General features: G+C 40.1%; 1 protein-coding gene across 5 annotated transcripts in view; it reads left to right on the top strand.

Moving 5' to 3' along the window:
- The window catches only part of mprip (myosin phosphatase Rho interacting protein), a 111,380-nt gene extending 93,476 nt beyond the window's left edge, over positions 1 to 17,904 (top strand). For 2 of the 5 annotated variants that reach the window (XM_042342469.1, XM_042342473.1), the window contains exons 16-23: positions 3,729 to 3,876; positions 6,456 to 6,573; positions 7,606 to 7,765; positions 8,033 to 8,146; positions 8,881 to 8,967; positions 10,186 to 10,348; positions 11,728 to 11,810; positions 16,019 to 17,904. In XM_042342469.1, the coding sequence (XP_042198403.1) occupies positions 3,729 to 3,876; positions 6,456 to 6,573; positions 7,606 to 7,765; positions 8,033 to 8,146; positions 8,881 to 8,967; positions 10,186 to 10,348; positions 11,728 to 11,810; positions 16,019 to 16,090 (945 nt within the window). In that variant the 3' untranslated portion in view covers positions 16,091 to 17,904. Of the gene's footprint in view, positions 1 to 3,728; positions 3,877 to 6,455; positions 6,574 to 7,605; positions 7,766 to 8,032; positions 8,147 to 8,880; positions 8,968 to 10,185; positions 10,349 to 11,727; positions 11,811 to 14,168; positions 14,233 to 16,018 lie in introns of those variants that run through there. The other 3 variants (XM_042342470.1, XM_042342471.1, XM_042342472.1) reach the window with 3 other exon arrangements.
- Positions 17,905 to 19,395: the final 1,491 nt, after the last annotated feature.

A 19,395-nucleotide genomic window follows, 5' to 3' on the forward strand; every position in this document is an offset into this window, starting at 1 on the left:
CCCTACTTTGCGGGTAGCATTCGAGTGGCCTCACTCTTCATAATACTTTATAAATCACTCTTATCGATATTTTTTTAAATAACCGATTGCTATCGAAACCGGGTTTGAACGCATTTGATAAGAAATGTGCACTTCCAGTCTGGTGGTGCTTAGTTATGCGAAGCCGTGGGCTGCGTTACCTTTTGCCGTTTGTCTTGATGTTATGCTACTAATGTATCTCTTCCTTTTTCTTTCTCTTTCAGTTGACTACATATCTCTGTCGCACTAATAAATCTAACCGTTTACTTTGCTTAGTAGATAATGCAGTGAATACGCTTAATGCAATTGAGGGGCCAAAGACATTTGGCTCAGATTAGTCCATAAAATAAATAAATAAATAAATAAGTCCTAAATAATATGTTTTGAGGCGCTATCTGTCACTGCCCTTTGTATCTGGAAAATTGGGTTCAAATCTAACCAGGGACAGCAGATCACCATTTTTAGGATTTTTAGGTTTGCCCTTTGGTGGGCAGCAGTAACAGACTCCGATCAATAGGTATGAGATTATAAACAATTTACGGGTGGGGAAGAAGCTGTTTTGAGACGTATTTAGTAGCCAGTGAATATTCAAACCATAATTAAGTTGCTGTAAAAGATGTGTATTCTCTAGTTTACATAGTCGCATATAGTCGCAGATTTTACACCTGAATGCATCATTTCAGCTTTGGGGTTGTCAATTGAGTTTGATGTTACAATTAGTATTAAAGTGTTGTTTTTGCCTTTGAGTTTGTAGCCCACATGAGAAACTTGGTATGAAGCCCAAGATCACGCAATGTGTTCCATTGCTTAAATTTGTGATTGTGGACTTGAGTTGAGACAGTGACTTCTAGTTAACTTTTGTAACTCCCAGTGGACTGCTTTATTGCAGTTGTATATCTCTCGGGACGACTTGTTTGTGTGCCCTTGGCCCCCAAAAAGTCCACAGTGCAATGCAATGATATCCCAATATGTGGAGAATTACACACCACCTTTGCTCATATCCTCACAACCAAAGCAGATGTGTGGAGGTAGCCATTCAATACGAGATGTTCGCATGAAGAAGTCCCTTTGGCACATTTGATCTCATCCTTTCATAATATCCATCCTTTTGTCCTATCACAGCATTGAGCTGTATGAAGGAGAAGGGGAGTAAACCCAGAATACAGCAAAGCTCTGTAGAGGGCGAAAGGGGTGGCATAGTAATGCGCCTTTTGAAATATACCTCGGAGACCTGAGGTGAATTATGGCTGTTACTGTATCTTCAAACTGGCAACGTGGAGGGTACAAATCCAAGGTAGAGTGAATATGAAGTCTCCTTGTAAAACCTCCAGTGACTGGGTGCCTATAGGAGGAGGGCCTGGGAGAGAATGATTTTTTTTGAGAGATGGAAATTGGATAATGAGTGGAAACATATGTTCATGAAAAAAACACGTTGAACAACACGACAAAAGGGAGGGGTTGAAGTGTGAATTGGTGGTAAGTCAGTACGTCCTGAACAGACATCTTCATGCCCATTTAAGAGCAATCAATACAATTACTCTTATCAGTTTTCAATTAAACTTTGTAAAACTAATTTGCCTCCAAGTGGGTTTATTTAATATACCAATACAATTCTCATAGGCTATTTACACTTTTTAATACACATGAGCTGTTTTCTAAACTAGTCCAGTGTTTTGACATTTATCACTCCAGCTGTGGATTGTCATTTAGGTAAAGTAATAGTTCCTGGTATTTACTCTGAAATTGCTCTTCACACCCCTGAGACGCTGCCCTCTTTGTCTTGCTGTGTTTTTATTAAGCATAAATAGACAATGGCCTCCATTACTTCACCCAGGTATCCATGTGAATTCATGTTCATGTGAATATAAACAGTGAGTGTTGCCAGGCTATTTGTGGTTGCTACCCAATTGATTTTACCACTTAAGATCCACAAGAGTTACAATAGAGTGGGGGAAATTAGATAGATTAGTTGGATTTTGTGTTTTTGGTGGAGTAATCTTTTTGTTGGTTAAAAGTACAATATTCTAAAGTAATCACAATTACATTGAAATGCAAAACAAAGGATCCAGCATCAATCTTTTGAAGATGATTCTTTATCTTGCAACTCATATTTTTAGTTGAGCCAGGCTGGTTTGAAATGGAAGATTTTGGCAGACGTAGTAGGAGATGATTCCAAGTCTCTATTGCTTTTCTATGGATAGCCATGACATATAGCTGTGCAATTTGCAGTATGTGACATAATCTGTACAATTGTAAACTAAGGTTACTCCGCTTCTGATGGTATTCCACACTGAATAGCCACCAGCCAACCATTTCTCTTCTTTTTCTCCCCCCGTCCCCCCAATTCATAATTACTTTCACTCAACTCTACACTGGATGATAGTCTGAGATTAATTTATGACGTAAAGAGCCTAAATTTCCTAAATGTCAATTTGCCAGATATTACATAATAAAACTATTTCCAACATAATTTCAGTACTCAAGGGTTCATTAATTCCAAAGTGACACTTGCGCTAAGAATAATGAAGCATTTCTAATTTATTTTATAAAGGGTGCAAGTGTTTTATGGTTAAAACTTTGTGCTTGAGGTTATTGCTATATTAAAATGGTTGAATTGCTGTCCTACTGTGGCACTCATCTCACCGAGAAGTAAAAGGGAATTCGAGTGTTATGCAATTGAACAGTTTAATGGGATTTTTTCCCAACCCCAGCTGTGTAGATGGAGAGATGTGGATCTCTCTCAGGCGTATTAAGTGAGGAGATGCAAAGCAGTGTCTGGTGTCTTCCCTTGAGAGGAGAGGGGCAAATATTGGGGGGAGAGAGAGGCGTTACATGGATGTGGGCTGCCTGTCTCTGTGGACAATTGGACACGGGGAGACCCATTAGCAGTGGCTGGGAAAGCTCTTCATTTAGAGCTGTCAGACTGGACAGATGAAAAATCAAGGATAAAATTAGAAAAATAATTTTTCCTCACGTGTACGGCTAGAAATATTACTTTGCTGCAAAAAAAAGATGGATGAGCAAATAACTTTTTTATACAGCAAACAGCATTGTAACACAGTATACATTAGCAGCACGTTATTCAGGCATTGACATCTAATTATGTGGGTGATCTCTGAGTGCAGTGTGCCTTTACCAGTGGGTACTCAAATTGATGATGTTATAATGGGCCCAAACATGACTTTTCTTTGTGTGCATTTGACGTTTATTGAAGTTGAACTGTAGCATGCTAGCTTGGTAAGGTGTCCTTTCCACAGCCTTTTCTCCCTTTGGAATAAGTCAGTGACTGCTTTGTGCTCTGACCCTTTTAGGCAGTGAGCTCATCTCCATTGGGACCAAATTAAAATGTATTCATCAGTATCTGTCAAACAAAACAGATGTTTGGCCCATCTGCTTTGGTTGGATTTGAACCTAGATCCTCACAATAAAAGGAATAAAAGGGCTTGTCTTTTAAAGTGTGACACTAATCAGTCCCCTCGATTGATTATATTTTATTAAAATAAACCAAATACATTTTCTAATTAGGTAGTAATAAATAGGTGGCTATTAATGATTTTTATTTGGAACTACAATAAACACTTGAATATAACTGTTTTATGAATTGATTTAATTTAGGAACGTTTGACAAAAACCTTGGCCGGGATGTTATGAATGTTAAATTATTTGAGCATTATTAAAACGATGATTACCTTCTCTCCCCAATGTTTCAGGCTACATGTGAGCGTGGCTTTGCTGCTATGGAAGACTCTCATCAGAAAGTAATAGAAGAACTACATCGCCAGCATCAGCGAGAGCTGGTGAAAATGCAGGAAGATAAAGAGCGCCTGCTGGCCGAAGAGACTGCTGCCACCATCTCTGGTACGTACACAGTCACTGTCTCTGGGTGGGCAAACGATCAGTGGACGTGTCTGATCTATGGACTTGTTGAATATAATAAGTCCAATCTCGCCCATAAAACATACATTCAATTCACTTTACAGTGTATTCTGTGAAGACGTCTCGAAGACTTGATAAGGTGCTGTATCAAATGCAAGGATTATTATTAAATGACTTATTTCAGGGACAAATTTTCTTCCATCACTGGTCTGTTCAGCATTGTATCCAAGCTTCTGTTCAGGGTATATTTGCCAGTTGACCACTTTCTTAGTCTGAATGGAAAACAAAACTAGCTTTGGCCGTGATGAATCATGCCCTATGATCTCAAACTTAAAATACATGGCATTATTAAAGATCAAGTGGTGTTGTGATCACTGAGTGTGTGTGGGAGGCTGGGGTAGTGAAAAAGAGGTTCTTAATTCAACCACCATGGTGGATGGTGAGTAGTTGTGCCAACAATGTCCTCAGTTGCTGACCGTTCTTGGAGTGTTTAGTGCTTCTTTGATAAACGTTGTACATAGCACAATAGAAATTTACTGCACAGAAGAAGACCATTCAATTCAGAGAATCGTGTCTGTGACGTCTCCCTCGAGAAATCCTTTTAGTCCCATTTATTAAATATTAGACGGATGTTGAACACAGTAGATGTGTACACAGTTGATTGTGATGTTTCAGCGTAGTCGGTTTCCTGTGTCCCATTATATTTAATCCTTTCTTCATAATCTGGATCAAACCATTTCAAATTTCCATGACAAGAATAGAAATTCTGTAAGTAGATCTTGATTTGAAATGGACTTGGCTCTATATTCTTTCCATATACACTACCAATTGCCCTCTTGAGAGGGTGCAGAGATGAAACCTCCAGGAAACCGCTCATGTTTGCCCACAACATGTACAGTCACTGCATGTACAGTCAGTATTTCCTGTGAAGCTCTTTGAGACGCCTTCCTGATGCGAAAGGCACTGTACCAAATGTATGTATTATGTTTGTATTGCGGGTAAAACACTGTGGCTGACTTTTAAGTTATGCTTTTTGAACACAAGCTATGAAACTTGGATTCCGGATACACATATCAGCAGGGAAGGTTAGTCTGTGTGAATTGACCATTTGTACTGTGGACAATTCTGAAAGGTGTGGCAGTCGCCAAGGTCAAAGGAACAGCTTTGAAAAGGACAGTTAAATACAGGAATACATAAATGCAAATTGGTATAATTTAACAAATATTCATATGGATAGCTGCTGATAAACTATTCACATAAATGTGATCTAGGTGGCCCTTTGTTTAGGTGGAGCAAAGTTGGTTGAATAGCACCACTTATAATTTCTGTTTGTTTAAAAAAAACTGTATAACGTCTCTTTAGGTGTGGTTAACAAGAGTTATTCACCTCATAATGGAGTGGAGTAAGTCTGTACAAGCTTCTGGTTTTAAAAGCCCTTTTTGCTAGTCCCAGTGGAAGTATGATTGTGGTTAGTGCAGGAATTTAGTTCTCGACAAGGTGACAAACTAGTTTGCGAGACTCCATCATAATTAGATTTGACTGCAGCTGCAGAACTCTTCTGGGTACTGTGGAGGAAGCAGTGCTCAATGGTGTTCCACTAAAGTTTAACCAGCTATTATTCTGCAGCCCAATTTTCCCAGTGATCTTTCTGCATAGCAAAGGCTGGTCTGTCAGTTTGTAATGGAAATATATAACATTGCCAAGAAATATCAGCACTGCCTTTTACTATCTGAAAATAAGTATTATTTGCTTTTTTTAAGTGCTTTTGAATTGGTTTTATTGAGTAGTTAGATATTTTGGGGATGTGATAAGACTTTCAACAAATTGTTCCACGATAGTTAACTTCTCAGTTAAATGCATGCTACATTTGTATTGACATTAAGATCATAGAAGTGTTAAATAATTGTGTGGGTCAGTAAAATCTGATTGAATCCACCCCCTGCCAAATCAAATGCTTTCTTTGACAATCTTTAGATTTCTGATATTGTAGATGATGTACTGTTTTGACTTGGCGAGGCTCTTTCCTGATGTGAAAGGTGCTATATAAATGTAAGTAGTTGTTGTTGTTAAATCAAAGCCACAGAACAGCTGTTCTCGATGGCTTGTTAATCAGCTCGGACCTTTGTTTTCGCTTGTCACGCAGAACTGTTTCTTAGATGTCTGATGCAAAGTAGCAGTAAGTTTAAATTGCTCTGCATCACTGTAGTGGTAGTAGAAAAGTCACTTAGATTTCAGCTGTTTATCATAACCTAACATTGATTGGAAAAGCTTGTTTGAAATGTCAAATGAATGCTTCCACTGCAATGCTACCCTTCAATAATTAAGTACTTATTTGAATATAGGCCATGGGGGTACTGGGATATTACACCAGAGCTGTGAGAATTGTATGATTTCCCCCCCCCCTCCCCACCAAATATTCTTGCACTAGAATGTAGGGTTTCCTTCATTGCACTTCTGCCATCCAGAGGGGAAAACAGTGAAAAACGGTTGAATTAATTTATCTCGTTGATTTGCTGCTGCTGTGAAATCCAGTGTTTTTGATTCAATTCTTTGTTTTTAAGCCATTGAAGCAATGAAAAATGCACATCGCGTGGAACTAGAGCGTGAACTGGAGAAGGTGCGGAAATCACAAAACAGCAATTTAAATGCTGATCTGGATGAAATCTGCAAACAGCACGAGTAAGTGAGGGTCAACAGGTTTGGGCCCAAATGAAAACCGAACGCTCCTGACGACATATGGCAAAAGTCACAGTTTTTAAAATGCATCTGAGCCGTTCACACCCAGAAGGTTACTAGTTCTCTTGCTGACAGCCTTGTGCTCATTACAATTTGTTTCTGGTGTGGTGTGTGTGCACGCTAGTTATTGATTTGTGTGTGTGTGTGCGTGTTTGGAAGAACATGTGGCTGAACACTGGTACGTGGCTGGCTGTGTTATTTTCCAGTGACGCAAAGCCTGTGGCACACCTGATGATGCATTAGATATGAGGACATTATGGTGATGTATCCTAGCAAATCACTGTATTCACTGACTGAGGAAGAGTCTGGTTCCAGCTCAGATCCTTCAGTAATTTTTGTGCGCCCTGTAATCTTCCATTAACCCATTGGGTGGATCTGGCTCGAATTAAAGGGTGGCCACGAGCAACAACAACTTGGATTTATATAGCGCCCTCCATGCCGGACGGTGTCTCAGAGCGCTTTACAGTTTAGGATCCCGGCACCGAGCCAGGGGGAGGGGTGGGAAGGTGATCAAAGGCGCGGTCGAAAAGAAAAAAAAAAGAGAAGAGGCTAAGTGATACCTCATTGTGAGGGACAGAAGCCGAGAAAACTGCCCTGCCTGGCAGAGAAGTGAAAACACTCCCCCTCCCCCCACCCTTTTTTTTATCTGTGAAGAGAATGTGCTGCTGGAATCTTGCCTTCAGAACAAATGATTTCTGTGTAATCTTCGCCTCTCCACAAAAGAACCATTCTCTGACTGAAAGGACAACAAGTGACTGACCTCTGTCCATTCTTATTCCCATGCCGGTCACTGATTGAGCAATGGTACCACAACAATATGCACTTCTATCGTGTTTTTATGTAGGCAGAAAATCTCAAAGCATTTAACAAAATTATACTCAAGAGCAGGGAAGGAAAATAGTCGTTACTGAATAAGTGTTTGAGGAAGGACATCATTTATCAGCATTTTAGAGGTTGGGATATTGTGTTTCACAGGGAGGAGCTGGCATCATTGCATCGAGAAATTGAAGTGCTGTCAGAACAATACTCCCAGAAGTGCTTAGAAAATGCCCACCTTGCTCAGGCTCTGGAAGCAGAACGTCAGGCACTGCGTCAGTGCCAGCGTGAAAACCAGGAACTGAATGCACATAACCAGGTATGAGGTGCCTTCACCCACTCAAACAGTTGTAAATCTGCAATGATCAACATAAGAATCCCTGGTAATATCACTCAGCTGATGTAGCAGGTTAACATCCGAAACAATAACCAAATACTTTGGAATGGATAATTCCCAGTTAGGAGCAGATTGACCATTTTGGGTTTCACGAGACTTCGATAAAAAAACATTTTTTTCTTAAATATTTCAATGGGTTTAAAAACTGGTTTGTGCTAACAATTTGCACTGGATTTTTTTTTCTCTCAGGAACTCAATAATCGCCTGGCTACAGAGATCACACGCCTGAGAACAATGGTCTCCAGTGACGGGAGTGGAGATGGTACCGGCATTTCGCAAGGCAAAGAAGTCTATGAATTGGAGGTAAGCTGTAATGACTGCAACACAGAGTATTACAGACAATGCTTTAAAGGTTCCTCAAGTTTGACGGTGTTGCCTAATTCCTAAATTGTGAATTGCATCATTATGAACCCAGCACCGACAATAAGAGAACCCCGACCCTCTTTCATCTTCCCCTCCCCTGACAGATTAGCTATTTAGCTATCAAATGTTTCCTTTTCAACTACCTCTCCAATTCCCTTTTGAAAGTTGTTATTGAATCTGTTTCCACCTCCCTTTCACGCCTCCTTTTTGCTCTTTCCTACGGTGAGGTGTTGACTGATCTGTCTTGCTGCCTTAGTAATGGCAGGTTGGGATGGTGAAGTTGCTGTCAGGTTACTGTTGGGATTGAATCCTATGCGGATGTAGGTTTGAAACTCCAGTATTTTAGATCCTTGAGATTCACTGAGCTGTAGACTTGTGCTAGAGCAGCCTGTTTCACATAAGAATTTGTTAGTCGAAAGACGACCAAGATCTATCTAGTTCGGCTTCCACTATCCTGACAGTCGCTTGACATGTCACGTCCCAAATTATATATTGTATCCCAAGATATTATTTTCTAGCAAAAATCCATCTACTTATTAACTTGGAAGCGAACAACACTTTCCACTCTGAACACGCAGACTTCTTATGTTGTTTGAGATGATGGTCAAAATCGGCTGAACTCGGGGATTGTGTGAAACAGTCAAACAATAATCTATTTCTTGCTCCATATCCAGGTCCTGCTGCGAGTGAAGGAGTCTGAAATACAATATTTAAAACAGGAGATTAATTCTCTGAAAGATGAACTGCAGACAGCTCAGAGAGTAAGTTTGTTGCTTTGTCTCTTGGTATGGTTAGAATCTTCTCAAAGTATGTCGGCTGCTTTAGCAATATAATAATAATGCATTTGATATAGCACTTCTCATGTCTTCGACACGTCTCAAAGCGCTTCACAGAATATACTGAGTGAATTGACTGTATATTTTGCAGGTGAAGCGCAGCAGCCAATCACAAATTAATATATTGCTTATTTTGTCCCAAATGAAAGTTAGTTATCACCTCAAAAGCTTGATTAGGGCTGTTTGGTGCTTCTGTCAGGAGTGGAAATAGATTTTTGCCTGATTTTCTTGTGTGTCATCTCGTGGCCAGATATAGAGTAACAGGAATGTGAATTGGCAGTATAAGGAAATCTTTCGAAAAAGATATTTTTTAATTGATACAAATCAGCAGCTGGAAAGGAATTAACACTTCAAAATGGTTACCAGGAAGGGTGGGTGGTTGAGGCAGGGCATTGGGGATCGTGGAAACCCGTTTGATACCGTAATGAGAAGACGGGTGGATCCTCTGGCAGGTTAAGATCAAATGGGCTGAAGAGCCTTTGTCGTCCGAACCTCACTTGTGATTGCAGCCTAACTACACAGAATACGATTCGCTTTGTATGTCTTTTAAAGACCTACTAATGAGGGTTTAATTTGCAAGATTATCAAATGGTTTATGCTGTAGCTGCTCTAGCTGTGATCTCCCCTGTGTGGCCCCTACCCAACTAATCTCTCGAGGGAAAGTTCTACATAAAATACTCCCTGACTTCAAAGAACTTGGAGTGGAATTCAAGAATCTCCCCTCTTCAGCCTCGCCTTTCCCACCCTCACCATTTACAAACTAATATTTTCCTATTGTGTTGGTGCCATCTAGTGTTATAAAATTGCACTTGTGGAATTGAACAGTGTATATATAGTTCAGTAACAACAACTTCTACAGCGCCCCTTCACTCAGGGTAGAGTCCCAGAGCGCTTGGCAGTGGCGGAGCACGACTGCGAGCCTGGGGGAGGGGGGAAGTGACTGTAGGCACAGTCGAAGAGGAAGGTCTTCAGGCGTGATCAGAAGATGGGGAAAGAAGGGGCAAGGCGGATGGATAGAGGAAGAGTGTTCCAGAGTTTCCCGAAGTGAACGACACCGTATCAAAAGTAAAAAAAAATTGTGTGTTATTGTTAAATGTCTGTGCATTTTAGGAATTCTATAACCAGTACACTATCCTTCCACAGGATAAAAAGTATGCCACAGATAAGTACAAGGACATCTACACAGAGCTGAGCATCGTCAAGGCTAAGTCGGAGCGTGACGTAAACAGACTAAAAGAGCAGCTGCAGTTGGCACACGAGTCCCTGGGAGAGCAGCCAATGGACGAAACCGAGCACAGCAGATATGGTACAGCAGGGTTGGGGCGTTCAACATAACCGTTATATCTTTCTGGCTTAATTCAAGCCCATTTTGCGACCATAAGCTGGTAAAGAGTCTCTTCTCGTGCCATAATGGAGTATGTGCTGAAGACGCTCGTTTGCAGGGGTTCGGTTCACTCTCCCTGCTGAATTCACTGATCTCAGCCAAGGAGCTGATTGAGGCTATAGCAGTTATGTCACAAGAGCCTCAGAAGAAAAAGGCCCCTTTGCTCTTTTGAATTCAACTTCCAGAAAATCCACCATCTTCTCGTGACATCATCAATCTCTCCTTTTAAACATGTCCAGCGTCCTGGTGTCTCCAGCTATTGATTACCCTCGGTGTAAAGTAATAACTTCCAGGCATCTGTGTTAACAATGCCTATCAGACCCTACATATATATTTATAAAAACCACAGAACAAGCTCACAGCATCCATAGCCACACAAACTATATTTTAACATAGGCTTCACTCCACTGACTTGGTCTGTGGGAACAAGTACAACAACAACTTGCATCCTGGAGCGCTTGACAGTGGTGATCTAGAAATAGTATAGACTGATAACGCACACTGATCCCCAAAGGTAATCAAGGAAAGATTTCACAATATTCCCCAATCACCAAATTTTCACAAATCAACTTCTCTCACTATTTTCAACAGATAACAATTCTCTTCCCCCCCCACCCCAATCCTCCACCACAACACAACACAGAAAATAATCTTTCTTGTTCCTAAGATCGGGAGGGTCCAAATTGGCCATGCAATGATTGCAATGCGATGACACCTGTTAATAGTGTGCTTATGGATGTGAACAAGATTGGGCCAGTTGAGATGTCACCGTTCTCTTTCTCTCCCTCTCCCCCAATGAACTATTAACCTGCTCGTTGTCCAAGTTCACCCTTTGAATTCAAGTGCTCCCTGAACTAATGGAACTGTAGCTAAACAGAAGTAAGGAGGAGAAGACAGGGCGAGGGGAGAAAACATAATGGTACAAAGAGAAATTGAGTTCAGCGATATGTCCATCGAGGTAGAAAGATCAGGATTAGATAGTCCGTGGAATTCTTCATACTGAAGATATTCCCAAATTATGTCGTTCTATTTGCTCTGTAGAGGTAAACCTTTAACATGGTCTTCATCAAAGATGAAACGTTTTTAAAGTTGTAGAGTTACACCGAGACACTGCTGTCATTTTGACAGGCTGAGGTGAGTCTACCTGTAGATGAGTTTTGGAAGGGGAAAGGAGTGTGCACTAAAGGCAGGCTTTAGCTTTGACAAGGCAGTAAAACACATCTTGAATTTAAGCCCTAGATTCGCTAAAGGCCTAGATTAAACAAGTAGTCAGTTTTACAAAACAAAATATATTCTTGCAGATATAATGAAATCGAAGAGCAATCCAGACATACTGAAGATGGCAGCCGCAGCAAAGCGAGCGGAACGAACAATACGGTCCAAGGTATGCTGTAGCCCCGACAATGTTTCTGCCGCTTGGCTCTGCAATACCATTAGGACTTTGCTATGCAGAACCCACTCCCTCTAGTCCTATCCTCGTCCAACTCGGCTGAAGCTGCTTTAAACTCACTCATTAGCACAGGGTTTCTGACTTTTTCCATATAATAAATTGGCTCAATGCAGTCCGTGTAGTATATGCTACAGACTGTTATGGACCCAGTCTTTCGTTGTTCCAAAGCATTGATATTGCTTAGAGACTGCAAGGAAACTAGTAATATATATATAATAAATTCTCAGCTTCCCCTTTCACCCTTCCAGCCCTGTCTCACAGGAAGGTTTTTTGAGCAGAAGTGCATGTTTACTCAATAACCAGTTATATCCATTACCCTTTGGCCTCATGAATTTGCATTATTGGGAGCATCATCATTGGTGTGGCCCAACTGGCAATAAACACCTTTTTTTAACCGTCAACTGTAATCGTGCTTGTTAATATTATTTTGCATCATTTTACAATTATTTTGCATAACTACGGAATCGCCTCTCGTGTGAAATACACTTCTCCCCGTCTGATTTTTTTTTTCCATTGCACCTGCTTTTACAATGCACGGTTTCACGTTTTTCATGTGTTCGTTATGTTTTCGCTGTCGATTTATTTTGGTATCTGCCATTTAATGCAACTGTTCTGTTTTTGTTTGCATGAAGCTTACTTTGTGGATCCTGTGAAATTACATTGCATGTGTTTGCTCACTCTGATCAGAGATAGTTTTCAGGGTGAATCAGTGCAATCCACCAACACTGCACAATATCTTCTTTTTCTCTTCACTTCCTCTCCCCCCGACCCTCCAACCCCAGCCAGTGGTTTCAAGTGTTCTCTTAGTGTGATACTGAACACAAGTATCGATGAAGAATGCACTGCCAATATCATCCGTGCATTTGTGGGGTGTGTTTAGAGCAGAAGATGAGGCCTTAGTTGCTACTGCTCACATGCATTTATTAACCACCCCCATATAAACTGTGTTAGAGGATGGTGTGCAGTGAGGATAAGGCCAGGAAAGGGTAGGATGGCAGAGGGTATTTTTTTTAAAAATCCAGTAAGTAGTTTGTGCATTCTTAATCTGTACAGAGTAGGGCTTTGGTCAATTTAATATTAGTCGGTATGGGGTGGGCACCAAATTTGAATGGGAATTTAATGCATAAAGTTCAGGTATCGCGTGTGATCTACAGTTCCACAAGCTCAGGAGAATGCCATGTTCATGACCTCTCAATATAGCACTGAGGAGAAACTCCATATAAAGCCCGTTCTTTTTTTTCTTTCAGGCTCTCTCTCTCTCACACACACACACATACTCACTCACTCACTCTTTCATACAATCTTATGGGCTTTGCGGTTTGTTTATTTTTGGGTAACTCGGATCGAGTGCTCCTTATTAATGTTAGGTGTAACTGGCTTCCCCATAAACTGGTCTTCGAGGTGACATATTCTGTGACCCTTCAATCTTATTTCATTCTGACCGACTTGCAAGTTTATCAAAGTGGTAATTGTGTGGTACAATCATTAATAAATGCTCTTTGTAAATAGCTCAAAGCAGAGAACTGGGTATGACAATGTGTGTACTGTTTTCTTTTGATCATCAGTATAAATTTTAGGAGCAGGAGGTTTTATGGTGTGGCCAAGTAACACAATTGTTCAAGTAAATTGTTCACCAAAGGAGCCTTAAGCAATGGATGCAGGTTTTGTTTCTGCACTTGGCACAAGGGTTTGCCCAGGAGCTGAACCTCTCAGTGACTGCTGGGTGCCTTCCTCTCATTTGTGCAAATGGCCACCCCTGACCCTGTGGGTTTCAGTCAGAAGGAGAGAGGGAGAGAAAGGGATGAATGGGAATTTGAAAAAAAGTTTCTAAAAATGATGGATTCACATTTTAGGCAGTAACTTTCATTTTGAGCAATGAATTCTCAATCAGAAGTGACGTGCTTACCCACCCAGAGTTGCTGAGGCGACCACTCACACACGGTCTGATCCAGGCCACATTGTGCCACATCAAAAGTCTACAGTTCTGGGCTGTAACCAGCCCGAACCCTGAGAGACCAGGAAACCAGAGCAGGGCAGGGCATGTGAAGACATCTGTAGCTAATCCGAATGCTTTGAGCCCCTCTGTTGAGAGATTTTCATGATTAGCTTGTTATGAAGAATGGGCACAATATGTCTTGAGCTCTCGTTAAGATACTTATATAAACACTAAGGTTCCAGCCACATTGCAGGTATTTTAGTCTGAAGCTCACGAGTGACATTTTGAACCCTTCATAGTGATGCTTACTTTCTAACCTTCCTTATTGAATTTTGCTCCCCTTTCTCTTCTTTTAGTCTGTGAGTAAAGAGCTGGCCTGGGAGAGCTAGAGCTGCTCGGTGATTGACGCCCTCCCTTTAGGTAAACCATTATTGGTCATTGTCACTGACTCGAGGCATGTCACTTGGAGTTGGAACTTTTTGAGTGCACATGCAACTACGTCTGTCTGGGTTTATCTCCTAGACTTGCTTTGGCCTGTGTGCAATTAAATCTCATATTGCTGTGTCTGCAGAAGCTTATTTTACAGTTATGGTGAGGTGAACGTGAGACTTTACTCGTTCTCCCAATAGCTTCAAATGGAACCCAATGTTGGAGTCTGACTATTTTGCTTTTTTTGTTAAAATGTAGACTTTGGGCCAGGCCTCAAATAAGTCCACGTAGACTTGTGAACATATTTGGGGATTGGCAATGAATTTTACTAGTTCTGTAAGAATTGTTATGGAGATCCCACAGTACTTTTGCTAAATGTTTGAAATGATCAGAGAGGGATCACGGTAGTCAGTCTTATTCTTAACCTAGCAACAGCATTAGAGGTTTAGTGTATTCACTTGGCCAGTTTTATTTGTGCTTTGTTGTCTGTATGTTGGTCATGTGTCCAGTGATTTACCAGGTAGGTACAGTATTAGGCTGCAGTCATTCTAACCTGTAGATGTGGTTGTGGTGTTATGTTGGGAGTTTGTTCTGTTCTGTGCATGAATTATTCCAGACAGTGCTGTAGAATTGAACATGTTGTACTTTGGATCCACATGCAAGCATTCCTCTGCCAGTATTCCATTAGTTCAGTTAGAATACTGAACTCAATTATGTCATCTTAACTCAGCCCTCACCTGAAGCTCAGACACTACAAAAGATTGTAACATTGGAGACGTCGACCTCTCAGGTGTATTTTAGGTTTTATTCACTGATGAAAAAATCCAGTTTTCAATTTATGAAATCTGATCAAAATGCAACAGCTGATCTTTCAGTTGGGTTTTGCCTTTGGGAAGGGATGAAATATTGTTTATCAGTTGTGTTCTATTGGGATGGCATTGTGCAATAAACACTACACTACAACCAGGCTCACCCTGGCACTACTTAGCACATGACTGAGTAATTGCGTCCTGACCACTGACCACAACTTGTATGTGTTTTGAAATACACTTGTTCCTGTTTGTTATTGAGTGTTATTGGGGAAGTTTAATCCCACTTCTAACCCATCCTCAACCTGTCTTTTGAATCCTTGCTGGCATTGAATTGGGGAAAATGTTCTATTCCTCAGCATGTGTCTCGCTCAAACACAAAATCAAACTAAGACTTTTTCATTAACTCTTTTTAGATCATGGTTTGTTGTGTTTAATGCTTGATTTTCTTCCCAAGTACAATATTGCAGATCTGGCAGTACAACTGCTTTATTGTGGAGTCTTGTTCTCCTTCTTGAGTAACTTGCAATTGGCCCCAGGTTTACAGGTGAAATTCGGTCTCGCTGATGAAACAAAGAGACTGTGTTTTGTTCAAGTTCTCTGGTGTCCATTTTAATGACTGGTTTGTGTTGTGGTCTTTATCTTGCTCTGTCTGCTTGAATGTGTGCTAACGCTCAGTCCATCAGTTTGATGCATAAAATAATAAAAGCTAAGTCTGTATCTACAGATCTAGCAGTACATGAACCCAGAAAGCTGACTTCATATAACAGTCACTCTGATTAATTTGTTTGTAGCAAATAGGTATAATGAGAGGGAGGGGAGTAACAAATGAAATGATTATCTCAGAATTTGCATGCAGCAATGTACAATTAACCCTTCTCACCCCCTGGAAATTCTTTGGTGTAATACTATGAATTTGTCAGATGGTCGACTGGACTAACGGTTCCTTTCCTTCCCTTCCTTCACAGAGCCTCAAAGAAGGACTTTCTGTTCAACAGAGGTTTCACCTGTTTGAAAACAAGGAGTCAAAAGAATTTTAACCTTCCAGTGCTGAGGTCTCCTTTGCATGTATGAGGCAAGAGTCCTAATCATTGCGGAGAAATCGCACTGCTCCAAAACAGCCTCAGATGAGATGCTTGAGGCTCTGCAGCTGTGCTATACAAGCTGTTTTTTTTTAAAAAACTTTCGCACGCACACACACACACACACTCTCTCACTTGCACAGACACGCGCACACTCTTCCCTTTAGATTATTATTGTAAAGTTATAGCATTTACTTTTAAGTTCCATGCACTGCAACTAGTCTTATTTCGATCTTATTGTAAATACTACTTGGGAATAGCTTTTTTTGGGGGTGGGGGGGGGTTTGGAGGGGGAGGTATTTGTTGGCCCTCTCGCAGTCTGTAAAGCTGATTTATATACACTGCTGTATAAGCTACTGTGCAAACAGATTGGAAGTCCTTTTAAAAAAAAGTACGGACGACACTACCTGTATATAACCAGAGTAAGGGATGCTCGTGTATTGTTTATTGGCCTGAAAATTTGGCCTGGATGTTGGAGTATTTTCAGTAGGTACAGGTGAAGAGACAGTATCCCAGTTTCTTGGTCTACTTTGGCTGCAGCTTAAACTCTTCATGCATTATGTTAATATATAATACATATTTATCAAAATATGTATTATATATACATATACACACATGGGTACACATACATGCACAGCATCTTCCCAATAAATCTTATAAAAATGTCCTAGGTTTCTAATAATTCTATTTGAACCTTTTTAAAACCACCTTGTTAATTAGGCATGTGAGCAAAATTCTGAATTTTGAACCTTTGCTTTTAAGGTTCAGTGTTTTTTTTCTGGTCTTGAGCTTTTTGCCTTTGATATTGTGAACTGCATCATAATGTTTGTACTGCTGCTAGCTGGTAACCTACAATGTAGTAATTGTGGACTGTGAATTTTATAGGTGCTGCAGAATTATGACAAAAGTATAAACAAAACCAAATGAATAATGTACTGTTAATCCTTTCATTAACAATCTATAGATTGAACAAAAGACACGTGGATTGCATTTACCTATATTTTTAACAGTAGGACTACTCTGTGTGACTACATTGTATTCTGCTAAAATGTGTATTAAACAGATTTTTTTTAAAAAAGGTTAAGTAACGGACCAAGCATTAAAAACAAACTGAACAGCCACTAAGAACATCATGGGGAGGTGGGTGGGTGAAAGGGGTTTTGAGAAGAGTAATTTTGCTTATTTGTGTTTAATTACAATTAACATTACATGAAATGAATAACTGTGTGAAATGATATTGACCCAAAGCTTACCTTTTTGTTTAAAGCATTGGTTGATGCATCAAAACCAGTTCTTCGCAGATGTGTACTGCAAGTAATGATAGCTGATTTATGTGGTACTACTGGTATGTTTGAGTAAATGTGCGTTACACTACCTAGATGATGACAAGCCTGAATTATGTGAAGGAGCATGCTGATGTTTTGATAGTTTAATATTCCAGCCTTGTTGGTCGACAAAAGGGATACTGTTTCTCAGAAAATAAAGCCTAAACCGTGCAGAAGTCCAAAGCCCTTGGTACGATTTTTCCTTTATGTACAGTAAGGGTTATCATCCTACTATATATGAGAGAGAGCAAGCGTGGAGAGTAAGGTATGTTGGGTAGCTTTTGTAGCTACTGCCCTTGGCAGCCCTTGTATTTACTGTATTTAATTGTGCTGAATTTGCTCCCTTCCCTTCCCAGTCATAGGAAACTGCTGTCTGTTGTAAATACACAGTAAATACCACACCACCTAACTTTGCATATGTTAGCAATAAAATATTTTTGCACCATGTCCAAATGTGTGTGAGCATTCATAAAATATTCAAGTGCTAACTTTCATTCCCTCATTTGAAAATATTAATGTTTTTCCTTTAATAATCCTCTGAATTATGTTGAACATTTGATTAAACAGAGAATGTAGTGTTTTCCCTCACCATCCCGTCAGTTTGAACACTGAACCCACCTCTAGAATCAGGTTATTTATTCATGTGAAAAACAAGTCCGATTTTGAGTTCATGCACCAACACTTGGCTGCTGTGCTGCAGCATAGAATACCAGTTCCCATCTTCATTAATTTAATACTTTGTGGCTTTTGTATTCGTTTGAGTTAGAAAATCCCAGTAAAAGGTTTAGGAAGATTTGCCAGTTTTTTCCCTAATTTGTTCATCCAGCAATTCATCCTTTATTTAAAAAAATATACACAGGGTAATGTAATTGAAGGTAACATCCCATACGGTCCATCTCCCTCTAAAACACTAAAGTGCACTTTCCTGAATTTGATTTTTTTAAACATTTATGATTCCAGTAAATATATTCACCTCCTGGAGGGGCAGATACTCTGTGCTACAGTTCCATAGGGACTCTTACACTTGTATAGAATTGCATCTTACACAAACATTGTTAAGATTTATTTGCAAAACCTGCTCATTTTTATTCATGGAAAGAAATACAAGAAATATACAGAAATGACATGAAACTATCAACTTGAATTAAGGCTGATTTTTTTTTTAAAAAGCACAAAATTCTTGCAGCCCCATTTATGAGAATTGTTTTTTATTTAAAAAAAACATTTCTCATTGTTCAATTGAAGACCAGTGGCCAGCACAGAGGAACAAACAGAATGTGAAACGCCAATCAATCGCAAGCCGCGAATTTGCCCTTTCAGCAAAGTTTTCTGCAGGAAACCAACAGAAGAAGCTCCTGTTCAGTCAACAAAGGTAATGAAAGAATGTTTTCCAGAGACTTCTGGTGCTAATCAGTGCATCCGCCTGCTGAGCTTTCAATCACTGTTTGCTTCTTATGACAGTAGTGGGATGTACTGCTCAAAGCATCTACACAATATTTTGAAGTCCATTTTAATATGTTCTTTCTTGGTCTTACTCCCCCTCCCTCAATCTGGAATCCATACAGGCAAGAGCTTCTCAAACCAGTCCAGAAGAGGTGCATATCCTGTGTGCTGTCTGTTTATGAATCACTTTACTAACAAACAACCCACTAAAGCACAGCTGAAATTGCTATAAGCTTTGCTAAAAGACTCTTATCAATAGCAATAAGGTTAGTGTGAAAGGTGTCTGACCTGATATAGCAATTCACATTGATACTTTAAAAAAAAGGGACATGGTACGTAAGTCACTATTGCAGACAGCACTGGAAATGAAGAAATAATCTTGCTACTAACCAAGATTGATTTCTGCACGGAGATCATAGCAAATCCAAACATTTGTGGAATCAAAAGTTCAGCACAGGAGGCTGCCATGAGGAAAATAATGTAGCGACATGGTGG

Source organism: Callorhinchus milii, unplaced genomic scaffold (assembly GCF_018977255.1).
Source record: "Callorhinchus milii isolate IMCB2004 unplaced genomic scaffold, IMCB_Cmil_1.0 Scaffold20, whole genome shotgun sequence".
NCBI classification, from domain to species: Eukaryota; Metazoa; Chordata; class Chondrichthyes; order Chimaeriformes; family Callorhinchidae; genus Callorhinchus; species Callorhinchus milii.